At 46.9% G+C, this 16,690-nt stretch overlaps 1 protein-coding gene across 7 annotated transcripts in view; it reads left to right on the top strand.

Moving 5' to 3' along the window:
- Nucleotides 1-16,690, top strand: part of FTO (FTO, alpha-ketoglutarate dependent dioxygenase) — a 331,224-nt gene that overhangs the window by 175,492 nt on the left and 139,042 nt on the right. For 6 of the 7 annotated variants that reach the window (XM_015586964.2, XM_025044569.1, XM_025044570.1 and 3 more), the window contains one exon: nucleotides 3,592-3,716. In XM_015586964.2, coding sequence (XP_015442450.1) covers nucleotides 3,592-3,716 — 125 coding nt within the window. Of the gene's footprint in view, nucleotides 1-3,591; nucleotides 3,717-4,587; nucleotides 4,939-16,690 lie in introns of those variants that run through there. The other variant, XM_025044572.1, reaches the window with a different exon arrangement.

Here is a 16,690-nt window from a genome sequence, read left to right on the forward strand (position 1 = left end):
CGCAGGACAAGGGGACAGCCTCTGAGTCCCCAACCAGTTTCAGAGAACCACTCTAGTTTTCGTCGTTGTTATGTCGAGTTCCGTGTGAGACCACGTTTGAGGAGAAAAGAGGTTCCTTTGTGGAGTGTTTGAAGTCCCCTGCAGCGGGGCAGCGTGTCCAGAGCGTGGTGTGGACCGCGGGTCTCACCCAGGGAGGCGCTAAGTGGGCTCCAGGGCTGTCCACACTGGAAGGAAGCGGCTCCCTCTTCTGCATCTTTTCCGTCCACGTGACCGTGTCACGGGAGCCTTCGTTTAGACTGATCTGCCCATAAGGTTCCCCAGCGCTTGCAATGCCTGCTTTCGTCAAGAGGGAGCAGGCTTCAGTCTCAGCCCTCAGCAAGCAGAAACACCTGTCTGGAATGAAATAAACTTACAGCTTGGTATTTAATATATCCGTTTTATGGCCATCTTCTTTGGTATGACAAGTGCCACTGGCGTTCCATTTTTCTTTTGAAACAAATTCAAAATAGGAGTCAATTTACAGAAGAATCTTAACTATTATATTCCTTATACACAAACCTGGCAAGAATTATGAGAATGTGCTAGAATGACTGACGTTTCGGAAACTCTAAACCATGGGATCTAGTCATTTAGGTGGACTTCGAAGTGAATCCTTTTGTGACGAGAGCTCCCTACTACCTTTCTTAAAAAGAAGCAGCCTTCCATTGCTTTTTGCTTTTTTGTTTTTTTTTAATTGCAGTACTTGTTTTTCAAATTCCTTCTTTAGTCACTGATTTGACAAATATTTATTAAAAGTCATTAGGCACATAGGGACAAAGTAGTGAACTAAACAGACACGATGCCCTGGCCTCGTGAGACTTCCTTTCTTAAGTCCTTCCTCCTTCCTGTCTGTTCAGGATCCAGGGAGAATAAGGGCCTCTGGATAAAATGTAAATGATGAGAAAGGCAAAAAGAAGAGATAAATAACTTAAAAAAAAAAAAAGCTTTTTAAAGACAGTCAGTTGAGAAAGAATTTTATTTTCATCATGTTTTTGGAGCCATCTAGATGTGTCCTTTGTCTTCTATTTGAAGCGTTTTGCATTTGGGGGAAATAGTGTGTGTGTGATAAACTACATGTCTTTCTGAAGTCCTGACCAGCTTTAAGTACGTGAGGTTGGACATCAGAGATAAGGAGCAACGCAGTGTTGTTAGAAGACCCTCTGATGCCAGGACCTCTCTGAAATTGGACATCTTTTATGCTAGAGGTCACAAATTGGCAGCTGTCTGAGTTCTGGTGTTTCTTGTTTAGCCCACATGATATTTAAATTGTTTTAAAAAAAGAATTAGTTTCCAACATTTAAAAATCAGGAATTTTCAAAAACAAAAACAAAACAAAACAAAAGACCGACACAGATTTCGTGTTTATTTTGAAATTTCATGAATCCAGCACCACCAAACCAGCTTTTCTGAATGGCGGGGTTGGCTGCTGCTTGTAGTGGCTGCCCTTTTAGACAGAGCTTATGCTGTCTTCCGGTCACTTCTGCGTAACCCGTTCACGTTGCCTTCTTGGCTCTAGTGGGTGTTTGAATTTGCACCCCGCGCTTTAGGCCTTTGGAGCCCGGGCTTCTGGCAGTGGAATTGCCTAGAGAAACTGAGCTTCCTCCCCTGTGCGGGACGGCTGAAACGCTGTTGCCCTGGAGACTCATTGAGCATCCAACTGAGTATATCGCCTGGTGCAGGAGACGTAATTCTGGACCTAGAAGGCGGGGGTCGGGCTCCTTTTCCTGATTAGTGCCAGTCAGGTTATCTTGGATCCTTCACAGTGGAGATACTATTTCCTGTTCGACTCTCTTTGTCTTAATTTCTTTGTATCCTCTCTTCATCACTTCATGTAGGGTTTTTGATTGTAAGCAACAGAAACAGATTCTGGTGGATTTGAACAAAGTGGGACTTCATGGAAAGGATAACTCAAGGTATCAAAAGAAAAGAAAATGACCTGGACTCGTAAATGTAGCCTCCAAATATTTTCCCATTCTTTGTCATTCTTCTTAAGTGTCTAAAGCCCCGGAAAAGAGAATCAGGTTGGCCTGGCCCACGTCCTTGACTGGGGATAGTGGGACGTTTTGATTGACAGTTCCCTCTAAGACTACATACAATGAAAGACTTCCTCAGAAGGAGATCTGGGAGCTGTAACAGGACGGGGGGACTGGGTGTGGATGGAAGGCAACTAGAACAACAAATGGTCACTACACCTCTTCTCAAGGTTGTCGTGAAGATAGTACATATACACCGTAATATGCTACAGAGGAGCAAGGACATGGTATTTCGTGTTACATGAGAACTGGATTATGAGCGCACCCTGAAAGGAAGGCATTGGCATCAGTCGGATAAGGAGTACGTCGAGTCACTAGAACAAAGAAGGCGACAGTTTCATTCCTTTTAGCAATTGCTTTGGTTATGACATCTCCGAAGAAGCCACACTAACTTTCAATGGAAAACAGCATTTATCAGTTCTAAAGGCTTCTACACCAGTTATGTGAAGATAAATCCACGTGGTGAGAAGTTCCATGATGAAAACTTGAAAGACCTCTGCTCCTTCAGGTTTCCCGTATCCGTAGGGTACCGTTCATCATTTTCGTACTCATTCTCAGTGTCGCGTGAATGTGCGTGCTCCGAATGCGTGTGCACACACAGGGTCGTAGGTAAAACCGAAATGACAGTTTCAGACTTGAGTTTTGACGCGATGCTGCGTGCCGAGCGAGCAGGGTGCGATGTGCTCGAGTTTCAGCTGCTTCTCAAAGCAGCTTCTGACGTTTCCCAGTGCCGTGCGGAGGCTGGAGTGTTTTATACTCATCTGTGAGCCTTTTTTTTAGGGCTGTGGTCATGACCATAGTATAAGTGATTCTTCCCCAGATCACACGTCCATGTGCATAAGAATCCTTGTACGTATGATTTGAAATACGTAGTGGATTTTCAAAGCCGGAACGATATTCGTGGAGCTATATACAGTGCTTTTTTATTTTTGTACTCTTATTCTTTCTTTCTTTGCAAGATCTTGATTTGCAACCAGCAATGAAAATGAAGGGACCAAAAAACAGAACAACAACAACAACAAAAAACAAAAAGCAAATTGCCGGCATGGCTGGAAAAGGGAATTAATGATTCAAATAAGAAAGACAGGGCAGAAAGCCTCAGCTGGGAGGCAGGCAACAGAGAGAGTGAAAGTCAGAGACTGCTCTTTTTTAAAAGGCAAAACAAACAACGCGCAGTGAAGGGTACGTGAAAATCATTTCTAATAATAGCTCATGGTGGGCAATTCCCAGGGAAAAAAATCATTGGTGTGCTGAGAAAATTAAGAGCGAGGACGCACAGGATCTTGATGTGTTACTTAAGGCAGTGGGGCTTCAGAGTTTACCTTTGTGCCATGTACATTGATTAAATACAAAATATATGCCGGCCATTTTTGACCATCATTTACTGTATTGATTTGTTAGCAGGGGAACTGTAATAAAAAAGCCATTGATTTACTGTCCTTATTTGCTTATGGGCTTTTTTTTTTTATTATTAATTTTTCACTTTTTCTTTCTCCTTATTTTGGATCATTTCTCCTAGACCAATGCAGTGCTTCGCGAAGTGAGAAGAGAGGGGGTCCCCATGGAACAAAGGAACGAGATCGTGACTGCCATCCTTACCTCGCTCACGACACGCCAGAACCTGAGGAGGGAGTGGCGTGCCAGGTCAGTTCCGTTACGCAGCGGGGTCTGTTGACCCGGAAGAACAAGGGCTGTATCTGGCTAAGTCCTTCCTCGTGGCGGGTCTCGTCCTTCTCATCCGAGAGGTCGTGAAAAATAAGCAAGTTACAGATGATTTCAGCTAACGTGGTCTCCCCCGCACCCGGTTCCTCCAGTAATTGGAGAGATGCACGGTGCCATCTGTATGTGTATATGATTGATCCCCGAGTATAACATTTAGCCTGAATGTTGGCATCTCGAGCATAATGTGATATAAGCACCTGATGCTAGAGAGCCCTTTTGAACAACAATCTAAAAGGCGAGCTTTGCCATTTAGCGAGGGCGATGCCAGAGAAACCCACGCAGTGCCTTTATGTCAGCGATGAGAGGCGCATTGCTTGTTTACCACCCTCCTTTTTAGAACTGACCACGTAGGAATTCCTTTGGCTTCAGCATAATTTCTTGGCACACAGACTTACCTGTAGTTAGAAAGCTGTGACTGGTAGAAAGTCTTTACAAAGAAATCATCAATATTTACAGGCTGGATGCTTACATACTAAATATCATGTTATCTTGCTCTTATCTGAACAATAATTTATGGGTGGAAGGCTGGAAGTAGTTTGCCCACATGTTAGAGTTATCCTTTAGATCTGTAGTCTGTAAAAATTGTTGAATTATCATCTGTCTTTAAGCAAGAGGGAGAGGAGTTAGGAGGATCATGCTATATTTTGTCTCAGAGTCTTATCTGATGCTTAAAAATTCTGTGCGCCTGGAGTCAAGAACACTTATTGATAACCATAATATTCTCCAAATGAGTTCACGCAATAGAATTTACAACAATTGATGGCTTTACTAGTAACAGTTATCATAAAAATAGATTTGTCTCAATAAGGCTGAAGATGAGCATCTTCCAAGAAAGAAGACAGTGAAGAGCATGAACTGTCCATTCTGACTGGGTACCAGAAAGCAGCTTTTTCAAATATGTGCGTTACCTCTAAATTCAGACTTGCGTTGAAACAATAATTTAAAAATTCCCAGTGACAGTCTCTCTACCCCTCCCATTTTGTCATGTGGTCAGAGTAAATGACAGTTTCGACTACAGTCATGAAATGATGTCCAGTTAAAGTTTCAATAATTAATTTTAAAATTCTCTTTGTGTTACAGTGTAAGTGTGTATATTCAGTAAAGCACACATATTTTGTTAAAGAATGAAATATTAGTGTGGGGACATCTAAGAGGTTTTTGTCTCTCTGTGTTTATCGGGTGATTCTTATTAAATAGAAAAGGGAGAAAGGAGGAGAGAGAGAGAGGGAGAGAGGGAAGGAGGAAGAGAGAGAGAGAGAGGGAGAGAGAGAGAGAGAGAGGAGACAGAGGAAAGAAAGAATTCCCCTCTAATCTCTCTCCCACCATCCCTATTCCTCCAAAGACAGCGCAGCTCAGAGACCAAATGTTGAGAACGGACGGCTTCTGTTGAGTGCATTTGGTTTGTTAACAAAAGTTTCCTAATTCCCCCAAATCATCCGACAACGTGGCCGAAACGGCCTGTTTAAAAGGAGTCTGGTTTCAGCACTTCTGGCCCTTACTGCGAGCAGTTTAATCAGGGGCTGGAGCCAGCGTTGAAGTTGATGTAGTCTAGCATCTGAAACAAAGCCTCTCCAGCCCTCTGCGGCGGGAGGGGCACGGGGGCGCTTGGCCGCTGACACTGCGCAGGCCTCCCTAAAACCAAACACCTGAAAGAAAATTCCGCGCGGGCGCTGTCTTGAGAGCTCCGAAGGAAAAGGGTCCCGAGTATTAAATAACCCGAACCCTTCCCCCCGCCCCCACGCCACCCCCATTTGATGTTTCCCATCCCTGGGACCTGCCTGAAAGACTCATCCACGTGATCCGGACACACAGACCGTTCCCGTGCACCTCCCTTTCCCCCATCGAAGTGTCCCCTGGAAGCCTGGCGTCGGCCGTTGCCTCGTGTAGCTGCCGGGCACGTGGAGGCAGAAGTTGTGCCACAGCCACGGTGGGACTCAGCCAGCCGCCTGGGCCCGACAGGGTCCCACGCCGAAAAATGTGCCCTGACGGAAGATGGTGAATGCTCGCCAAAGGCCAAGCGACAGGTCGCGGCGTCTTCCTTTCGTCGAAGCTATCGGGGGCATCAGTTAGATTAGATAATCATGGAAACGTTTCCCCCTGAAAGCTCAATACAGGTGACAGTCATCACCTTATATTGCACGTTAGAGAATGTGCCGCCAACAGCACAGCTTCAAGAACTTTGGGCCAGCTGAGACCCCGCCGCTGGCAGTAGCTCCAAGTCTGCTGTCACGGAGGTTCCCCATCTCCGCCTGCAGCAGGTTCATCTGTGGGAACGATATCGGGGAATTTTAAGCGAAATTCGTAACTTGGTTTTAAAATATTTTGTATCTCTCAGGCCAGGAGCCAAGCCATTGTTTGGGGCTCGCTAAAGTCTCTTAAACTGAAAGCATATGTTCCCTGTAATTTAGCTTTTGGAGGAAAGTGTCAATTCCGCATGACTCGGGGTAACCGAGTTTGTCACAGCGTCATACAACCCCGCGATTCCAGAGGCACGCTGAGTGCTGTGGGTTTCCTGCCCCGAGCTCCGTAATCCCATAAACAACCCTCTTCAAATAGGCTTATTAGGGCTGTCTGTTCACTTCCCCGGAGTTGAATGATCCAAAATACGTCGGGAGAAGCCGTGTGAATGCAGGGTAAGTGTTAACAGAAGTCGTACAGAATTTCTGAAGATTCGGCTTTGTTTATACAGTCCACTCTGCCTGATGGACAGCTTGTTATAGCTTTTAAAGAACTGGGCAAGCCCTCTGATCTGACCCCTTCTTGACCTCTGCAGCCCAAAGGTCAGTCTGCAGCTAATAAACTCCGAGGCTCTTAGGGTCTACTGTAGGAAAAGGCAGAAAAAGAGCAGCTGCGAGGACCGGGTAGCCCCGGATAGGCTGCTTTGAGGTCACTCTGCGATAATGAAAATGATTACCAAATTATATGGAAGTTTAACCGCAATAGTGAGTGAGAGGAGGGTGGAGCCCAGCGTATTAGGTTTGATAAATGAACTGTGAAGAGGCCCATCTGGCTCTCAGCGCCCTTTCTCCCCCTCTCTCCCGACCGAGGGGAAACACTTTAAAATAACAGCAGTACATATAGACTCAATGACCCATGCAGGGAGCTGGAATGGATTAAGATTTAATGGTGACAGTGGAAGAAATTATCATTTGAAAAGTGTGCCGAAGAAAGGTACAGTTCGGTGTCCACGCCCGAGTTGGTTTTCTAAATAAAATAGAGTAAAAATCGGCGCCTTTGTTTATGTTACACACATCCCCAGCGTCTTTCCTAGATTGCTGACGATTTTGAGGGCGTGTTTATTATGGAATAATTGTTTGTAGTCGGCTTAAGGAAAGGAATGGGCTTCCTTTGCCTCGAATATATCAGAGTGAGAGCCACGTATTTTGTTTCTGTCTCTTGCTCAGTTTGGAGAATATGGGCGAATCAAGTGTTAGAGAAAATGCTTCACCAAAAAAAGTTGTGATCCATTTCCAAGTCTTGCCACTGAACATAACATTATGCCTTTTTTGATACTGAATATGTATATGACTCTTGCACCCTGTTTGATTCTTACAACCTGGCAGTTTTTCTGTAAAAATTAGAAGAAAGCACATAATCGAGTAGATATGTTTGTTCCTGTCTTTATTCCTTTTTCAAAGAACGATCATCGTGCTAATTAGTGCCAGCAATGGGTAGGTCACAAGCTATGTGTTCACTTTCCGTTAATTGACGAGAGTGATCTATTTAAAGCTCTCGCCCTGCTTCCGGGGAGCCGAGCATCCCGGCCTGTGACCGGTGACACCGGAGCTCACAGGGGTCTGTACTCCTCTTCAGAGACAGTTGGCGCATCCCACGACTCTGCTTTCTCAAGCAAGGATGATTTAATAAGCGTTTCGTACAGCGCGTATCCCTACCGTTGACAGAAGGCCGCAGTAGACGCCGTGCACGAGAGGAGCACTCAGCGGCCAACGTAAGAATGGTTCTGGGGACGGGAATGTCGCAGGATCCTAGGAAGAGGCTGTGGAAGGCGGTGCTCGGAGAAGGCGGGAAGAGGTGGTGCCATCGTCACCGTGGCAGAGTGGCCGGTTGCGCTGACACACCCACGGAAGTGTTTAGTGACAGACGGCTTTGCAGACGGCCGCACTGCTGAAATCCTCAGCGTGACCTGCGTCGTCTCCGTAATGCAAGCCTCACCCAGACAATAATTATATTTAAGGAAGGAAAAAAAAAAATGCCTCTAAATATTATCCAGAGTCGGCGTCTCTTTCATTTCCGGTTTTGACTTGACTGTGCGTGTCCCTGGGCGTTTACAAGTGAGCGGGAAGTTACGGGGTGGGTAACGCGGAGCGATGCGGACCTCTTTAAGGGTAAACTGTGCTTTTTACCTTTAAATCGATGCCTTTGATTCTATGCTAAGCCAGGTACGAACACAAGAAAGAAGACAAAAACCAGGCCATCGTGGTTTTTAAGAATTGAGTATAGCTCACAGAATATACAACCTCCCATAGCATAAGCTAGTGGGGTTTTTTCTGGTGTATTCACAGGGTTGTGGTGTATTCAGAGGGTTGTGGTGTATTCACAGGGTTGTAGCAATTCCAGCTGCCGACAGCCGCTCCCTGTTCCCCCTTCTCCCTACTCCCTGGCAGCCGCTTTCTGTCTCTATCCATTTGCCTGTTCTGAACATGTCACATAAACGGAATCGTAAGCGGCCTTTTGTGTCTGGCTGCTTTCATTAGCTTAGCGTTTTCAAAGTGCATCCATGTTGTAGCATGTGAGTACTTCATCCCTTTTTATTTGCCTAGTAATATTCCGCTGCGTGGATATACCGCATTTTCATTCATCATCATTCGTTCATCAGTTGATGGACATCTGGGCTGTTTACACTTTTTGGCACTTACGAAGATGGATGCTCTGAACATTCACGTGCAGGTTTCCCTCCCTTCGAGTGTTTACCCGGGAATGGAGGTGCAGAGTCACATGGTAACGATGTGTTCAGCTTTTGAGGAGCTGCCAGGCTGTTTTCCGCATCCGCCGCACCATTTCACGTTCTTACCAGTAGTACACAAAGGTTCCAATATTTCTATAGCCTTGGCAACACTTATCATTTTTTTATATTATGTACATCCCAGTGGTACCATTGTGGTTTTGATTTGCATTCCTCTGATGACTAGTGATGCTGAGCATCTTTTCATGTGCTTATTTAAGACCATTCGTTTTCTATTAGGAGTTTTCCAAATATGGCAGACTTGTACTTGGCTCGTTGGACCGACGGAGTTCCACATGGCTTTGTCATGAGAACGCAGCTGTGCCCTTTATTTCTTTGCGTGCGGCCCAGCCGATTTGTTTCTGGAGACCCCCTACGTATGTCTTCTGCATTCTCTTACATTTCTTTTGTTACAGCGTCTCCAAGCATTTGCACGCCGGCCAGGAACGTAGCCCGATTAAATGGAAAGTCTGTCCACTCCCAGCTCCTCGATTGCGAGGCTCAAACGGGACTTACTCCGATTCCCGTAGTAGACAACTTCATTCGGGTCCGGTGAACCTTACAATGGTGCTGAGAACTGTTTAAAGAAATGTTTATGGCAGCTTCTTAGAAAAGCATTTAGAACTACTTCCTTCCAGCTATAAGTAGCTGTCTAGACCTGGATGGTGTTATAGACATTTCTTCCCCGTATTGAGCTTTGGTGGCTCAAAAAAAAAAAAACCCTGCCAAGTCAGCACTTTTTCTGGCCAAGTGACACAGCCATCTTATTGTTGACCACCCTTCCATTCTCCACAACCCCGGCCATCACCACTCACCTCCGGGGTGGGTCCCCTTTGCATATCTTTGTTACAGAGTCTACTTCCAGTCCGTATCGTGTCATGAGTAGAATTTACTTTTCTAAGCGCATCAGCTTCAGAACTCTGCTCTGGGTACGACAGGTAAATCAGTTTGTGCAAATCTCTCGTGCGGGTCGACTCCGGATCGAAGGCTGGCGTGCTGGATTTTCTCCGTGGGGAGCCGGTGTCCCCCTTTGCTCCCTGGCAGGCCTGAATCATATGCAAAACTGACAAGTTGGCCCCGAATTAACTTATTTTTGGAGAATTTGTTACATACAAGGAACCGAGCTGGGAGTGTTGGGAAGTGTCGAGGGGAGCGGGGGACGGTCAGAGGGGAGCGGGGGACGGTCAGAGGGGAGCGGGGGACGGTCAGCGACACGGCCGCCGGCTGCACCCTTTCGCTCGGTTTTGTCTGCGGCACTGTGGGAAGCGGAAAGATGGCTCAGCGGCAGAGTCTTCTGCGAGGGAACCTAGAGTTTGGCGGAAGTTACGGGAGGGAGTAACCGACATGTGTGATGCACGTATCTGACTCCATGTTTCCACGGTCTCATCCCCGAGCCCGTCGCTCCTGATCTCCTGCCCTTCTTGGAAGTGAGATAGAACTGGGAGAGAACAGGAAGAATGGGGAGGAGAAAGCCCTCCTTAGGGTCCTTCCTCTGAGCCAGGGCATGGGTTTCAGGCCGGGAGGGGCACAGCTAGGGCTCAGCGTGGCTTTCAGTCCCTATTTAACCTGCTCCAGGCAGCTCCTCTTTGCCGGTTACCTGTTCACGTCCCGATGTGGCTTTAATGATATCAGTGCACCGATGAGCATCAATCAGCCTTGGTGACTCGGCGTTTGGGCCCAGGTTTGATTTCCGTCCTGGGGAATTGTGATCACAAAAAGTAGAATCACCGGCCTTGAGAATGGGTCGCGAGATGATGAGGCTGATGTAATTATCTTCTGAGACTACGTGTGACTGAGTCATCTGACCATGTCAACTGCCGTCACTCAGGCTAGAGAGAGCGGCTGCTTCTCCTGGCAGAGGCAGTGGGGAGCTAGGAGCTGCGGCATGCACAGTTCAGTAGCTGACCATTGCTCCCGGGTGGGTTTGTTCGCACCTTTGGGGTGAGCATGAGGAGGAGGCGAAGTCGAGTCTGGGGATCTGGGGAGCTGCGAGGAGGCGCTGGCCTGCTGGTCGCCACCGATGCCTTTTGTTTTTAATGCATCCGTTCCATCTCCTCTAATAATCGTAGTCCCTGCTTTCTGCTACCCTTAGCAGAAGAACATCCTCTGTGTCTCTGAACCAGATTACTCCATAAAACCCGATAACTCCATAAAACCTCCTCATAAATGTGTAGGAATTGAAACATTGTATAAATTTAAAGCAAGGATTAAATGAGTCTCGAGATGGGGTTACCCTTTTTTTCCAAGATACAGCAACTGTATCTTAAGGAGTCAAGTGCTATTAATGTGTTATTACCGTTGTTACTGTCATTATTTGAACGATTTTATGGGGGACAAAAGCCACTTGACTTGTGCGCATCTTATTTATAAGATCAACACACAGACTTCAGAGCGAGCTCTGCTCCTGGCAGGTTTCTGGCTGTGCTTGGTTGCTGGCTGTTTCTTACAGGCAGTGCTTCTTAAACTTTTTGAGAAAACATCAATTCATTCATTTATTTATTCAGTAGATACTTAGTAAGTGCCTGCCATTTGCCAAGCACTGTTCCAGGCACCGAGAACACAGCAGTGAAGAAAATGGATGAAAATTCTTCTTTCATGGACCTTATGCTCTTATGACAGACCGGAACTCTTTTTTCTAAGTGGTCCTCCAAACATTTTCTTTTAAAGAAACGTATGTCGTTGCCACGTCCTGCATCTCAACACTACTCAGCAGAGCCAAAATACAGTCGCTCGGTTGAGATAAAGATACACAATTTTCTCTTCCGACCTTCGTCATAGAGTGGCCACCTGTTAGGACACTTGCGGTTGTAGTCGCCCGTGTTCGTGAGTTGTTTGTGAGTTGTTTGTGGGACACCGCCATCCCGGGGGACACCACCCTTGGGACTTCACACTATTAATTTCTCCTGAGGTGATCTGCACCCTGGTTCCCAGTAACAAAAAAAAAAAAAAAAAAAAAGTCACCCGAAAGGCCTTCACTTTAAGGAAAAAGCTTAAATCCAGGCCACGTGATATTCACAAATATCTCTTAAGAGGGAGCCGGAGAAACCGTGCCTATCTCGTAGGTGTTGTGATGTCATCATGTGTATTTCATGCGATAATGGACTCCAGCCTTTAATAAATGGTGGTTATGGTTACTGGGGGTGAGCAGTCAGTCTTCTGTTGACTCCACAAACACTTACTGAGGGCCTACCCGGTACTAGGCACGACTGTGGCCCATGAGTTTATAGAAATGAGTAACACTTGACTAGGGGAAATACATTATACGATATTGCACAATAAATATTGTGCACGAGGTTACGTCAGGATTCCATGCAAACAAACCCTCATTCTGGGGAAGAACATGGCGGGTTCTCTTGAAGTGTTCTTGTGTGAGTCTCGTTACGTGTGCCCAGCCATTTGACGGGGCATCCTGCTGCATTGGGAAGTTGCGTCGGCTACAAGTGGATAGGGGCTGTTTGTCTCTAACTACGAGTGATAAGGGAGAAATCTATATATGATCGTGGGTTATAGGATAAGATCTGGGCTACCCTCTCTCTGGGGAGTCCAGTTCTCATTGTTAAATAGTGAGAGGGAGATTTTTTTCTTTAGGATTTTCTTCAAAGCAGTTTCATTATTATGACGTCGAGGTTGGGAGCATGAATCAGGTTTGAATCTCGGACCCACTTCTGTAACTTCAAGCGAGTTACAGTTACAGATTGTCACATGATAAGCTACCTAGCCCCTCTGAACCTCAGCTTTCTCATTCGTAACTTGCCTGGGGATAATAATAATGGAACCGAGTTCATAGGGCTGATTAAGGGGTTGCACGTCGAACACCTAGAGCAAGTACCTATAACATCCTAGATGTTCAGTGAAAACAATTCTCTGTCTTCAGATCAAAACAAAAAAGTCAGGAATAAACCCAGCCTCGTAACCAGACTGGCCTCTCTTTTGAGAGCGTGCCTCAGGCTCAATCCCAGCCTCATGTCAGGGGCACGATGTTACTGCACTGGTGAAGCACTCGATGGAGCTGGATTTCATCCTCTGCGCTAGGCACTGTCACGGAGAAGGGCCAGATGGGGGCCTGGACTCCAGTTCGAGTCCTATCGCCAGCTGGCTGTGGATGCTGGGCATGTCGCAGGCACTGGATCTCAGCGACTTCATCTCAGAAAGAATCGGCTTGATCCAGGTGACCCGGAAGACACCTTCCGGCTCTGACAAGGTGCAGCCCTGTGGGTTAGGTCCCACGTTGCAGCCGAAGGTAGGGTAGATGTTCCTCCTGTCGGTTTCTGCCTCCACTGCCCTTGTACTGATTTTCGTAATAATAGCTAACATTTATTGAGAACTCAACTAAGTGCCCGAATTTTTAACACATCACGAGATAAGAGTAACTCGCTCAAAGCAACACAACCAATAAGGAGTGGAGATGGAATTTAAGCCGGGACAGCCCAGCTCAGACCTCCACTGTGTGGCCTCCACCAGAACAGTGACAGGGCACGTGATCACTGGATGCTTCGCCTCGGTCTCACGATATTGGGCTCAGAGACCTCCCAGGATCCTTCCCAGGGTGCAGACAGGTGGGCATGGACCTCTAAAGATTTATCTCCTCTCCCCTACACATGTTTCACACTGTTTAGATGTGGGGGCATCACTCTCTAAAGGAAAGAATTTCCAGGTCCTGCTTTATAAATAAATTTCCCTTACCGTAACTCTTTTAAAGGAAAGTTGTTACCTTTATAGCTATGCCATTTCTTTTATATTGGTTACAATCTTTTGGAAGATGGGAGAGTGGGGGTGCAGGGGAGAGCATCAAAGTTTAGCCTCTAAGAACCTCTAAATCCTCCAAATGGAGTCATTTGGGGGCTGGGTTAGTCAAGGCTGATTTGAGTAGAAGAAGGGGCGGCGTTTATCTCCTCCGTGATGGGTTCCTCCCCAGCTGTTTATATGTAGGAAACAGTTCGCCACACATGAACAGTAGTCATTTTATTCTATCTTGGGGTGTCCCAAGTATATTTTGCAAATTTACTCTGTAATGTCTATTCCAGATTCCACATCAGAGTTTAACTCTGGCTTTTAGTTGAGGAAGTAATGGGGGCGGGGGGGACTAAGGAACAGCTCTCCTGGCCTGTAGGGGACACTGTTGCATCATTTATCAGAATGATCTTCAGTATCTTGTCCCAGGACAAAACAAAAAACAAAAAAAAAACAAATAAAAAAATAGGTCAATCACCTTAACATTGCTTACTAGAATTATCTGAGTGAGTCCCACGTGTTTAGAATATTTGGTACTTTTGGAGGGGTATCATTCAAACTGTTTAGTATCCATGCGCGAAAGGGATAGTTGAATATTTTAAGATGGGAGCGGTTGGCACGACTGTCCAGATGTTTTCTCCCCACACTCACCTCTGGACGGGGTGCTCAGGTGGACGCTTTGTCGTTTAATAAGCCTTGAGGTTTAGCGGACCATCTTAAGTTTTTAGGCACGCCCACCTGGGTGAGGTCGAGATGCTCACGTTCTGCTGTGAACATCATAACCCTTTGAAGGGCATTTTGGAAGCTCTGATTGTCTGTCTTTCTTCCGTATCTTTTTCTCCCTGGGAAGGACGCTATTTTCTGAGAAGGTGAAGTCACGTCTACAAGGCAGGCTTGCGGAGGGCTCGGCGTGAACTGCAGGAAGCGTGATGCCAGATGCTCGGCTAGGCTCTTGGTCCAGCGTGCCGTTCTTTCCAGACTGGCGACAGTCTCTGGATCCGTCCAGGTGCCCCGTGGCCTTGCCAGCAAAACCTCCACCACCCCTCACCCCCGCCCAGCTCTGGCCTCTTCCCTACCAGGACTTGGGCCCTGGAAGGCGCTGGCAATGAACCCTCAGAAAGCCTCGGTTTTGCTAAGGCGGCGTGCACAGGAATGATATTGTTAGCTCGCTTCGTTTCCAGTTTCACCATCAATTATACCCTGTGTTTCATCTAGTTGGTGCTACCCTCCCAGTGTTAATTATAACCTACAAGACTGTTACAGTTAATTTTATGGCAAGCATATTGTCTCTTCAAGGCTCCGGAGCAGCTCATAAATTATCTTGAAGGTAAAATGTAACTTGGGGAACTAGTTATGAAAATTCCATCCATCTCGCTTAGGAGCTGCAGCTGCTACTGTCAGCTGCCTCGCGGCTGCACTGTGAAGGAATTATGGTGGGTCAAGTTTAAGAGGGTAGGCCCAGGCTGTCACTGAGGAGAAAGTCTGTCCTGGCCCTGTCAGACAGGTAGCTTCTGCCAGTCCCTGGTGGTTTCGCTTTGCAGGCGGGAAGAGGCAGGCAGCGCAGGTGGATGGTCCCCAAGCTGTCTGTATTCATTACTTTACAGAGACTTGTTGTAGGTAGGCAGATCCGGAGACCTTTCCTCCTCCTGTTGGCGTGACGTTCGGCAGCGTCTGCAGAGTGTGGGAGAGATGACTCTATCTATAACTAACTCCGGTCCCGGAGGCCACGAGAGTGGAGGGCCCAGGGTGGCGCGTGGCGGTGATTTCTGTCATCCAAGAGCCCTGGCTCAAACGGGCATTTTATTTGTGGCTGTTGTTTTTCATATAATCTGATCAGGTGAGATTTCACTGTGAACAAGTGCTCTCTAAAATCGCCCGCTAAATAAATTAGCAGACGGTCTTACTGGGATGATGGACACACTCCTTTTCTGTTTCTTCACGTGAAGTAGAAGCTTTACGGTTCCACCCTCGGGCCTTGAGCATTAATATTTTTAATGACTGAACACAAGTCTTTCATTTAGCTTGTTTGTATAGTGACCGTAAATGCTCTTTCTGCTGTTGGTTCTTCATTTGAAATTCTGCATGTTACGCTCACTTTAAAAGCTTTGAGGGAGGCCTCTGAGAATTGGGAGCTGTGCTAAGCGTGGCAGCTTCTAGAAGCATCGGAAACAGGCGGTGGCAGAAAAGTCAGAGAGGGTGCCTTACGAAGTATGCCTGCACGCATGAGTCCCAGCGCAAGGCTGAGCGAAGCACACGCAGATGGCGCCGGCCGAGGTGACAGGTCGAGCACTCTGGGAGGCAAGGGAGCCGGCCCCTGAGCTGGCGATTTCTCCTCGTACTTCTCAGAGCGTTTTTTGTGTGTATTTACACACAGAGTAGCTTTTGTACCAAGGGCGCCCAAGACCATTACGCCTGGCTGCGTAACGGAGGACGGGACCTGGTTCTGAGGGGTCAGCAGGCACCTGCAGTGGTAAAATGTTGTGCAGAGAGGCACTGGGCTTTCTCAAGGAAGTGTTCTCCTGAGCTTTCGATGATAACAGCATGACACTTGGATCTTTTCGAGTTTGCTAGTGAATTCAGACAAGAGATTACAAACTCAGGTGTCCGCAGATAACCTCGCACCGCTCAGGAATAGAGGCAGTGACCTTGGGCGAGAGACCAGCATGCAATCTGGAGACTGCCTTCGGTGACCTGGTGGCACCGTTCTGCTCCAGGTGGGTTCTTGCTTGGAGGAAATGTTTGTGTGTATTTTTTTTTTATTTTTTGCCTTTCACTGGGCAGTTTTTCATTTTCCTTTTACAGAGAAAACACACGAGAGTTTTTAAAAGTGAATGAGGTGTATGCGATACTCATCGTCACCATGAAAAGGGTGTCTGCAAAAATGTTGGCGGTTTTGAATCTGAGGAAGGGTTCGAGTCTTGGGAGGGAGAAGCAGGGACACCACTGATGGTGGTCACCAGTTCTCGTCCCACACCCTTGAGTCTGTGGCTCATTCCCAGGCCCTTTGTGGGAGAACCCAGCTCTCTTCCCACGGCATAGACGTGTCATGTGGTCAGGACGATGGTCTAGTCGTACCGCCCCAAAGCAGTGGCCTCGTGGGGGTGTGGTCGGGGAGGTTGTTAAACACGTGGGTTTGCCCTTCCGACGAAGAGGAAAACGTAACAACAATTTCTTTCCTTTAATAAAAAGAAAAAGGTAAGCC

This window comes from Pteropus alecto, unplaced genomic scaffold (genome assembly GCF_000325575.1).
Source record: "Pteropus alecto unplaced genomic scaffold, ASM32557v1 scaffold123, whole genome shotgun sequence".
NCBI classification, from domain to species: domain Eukaryota; kingdom Metazoa; phylum Chordata; class Mammalia; order Chiroptera; family Pteropodidae; genus Pteropus; species Pteropus alecto.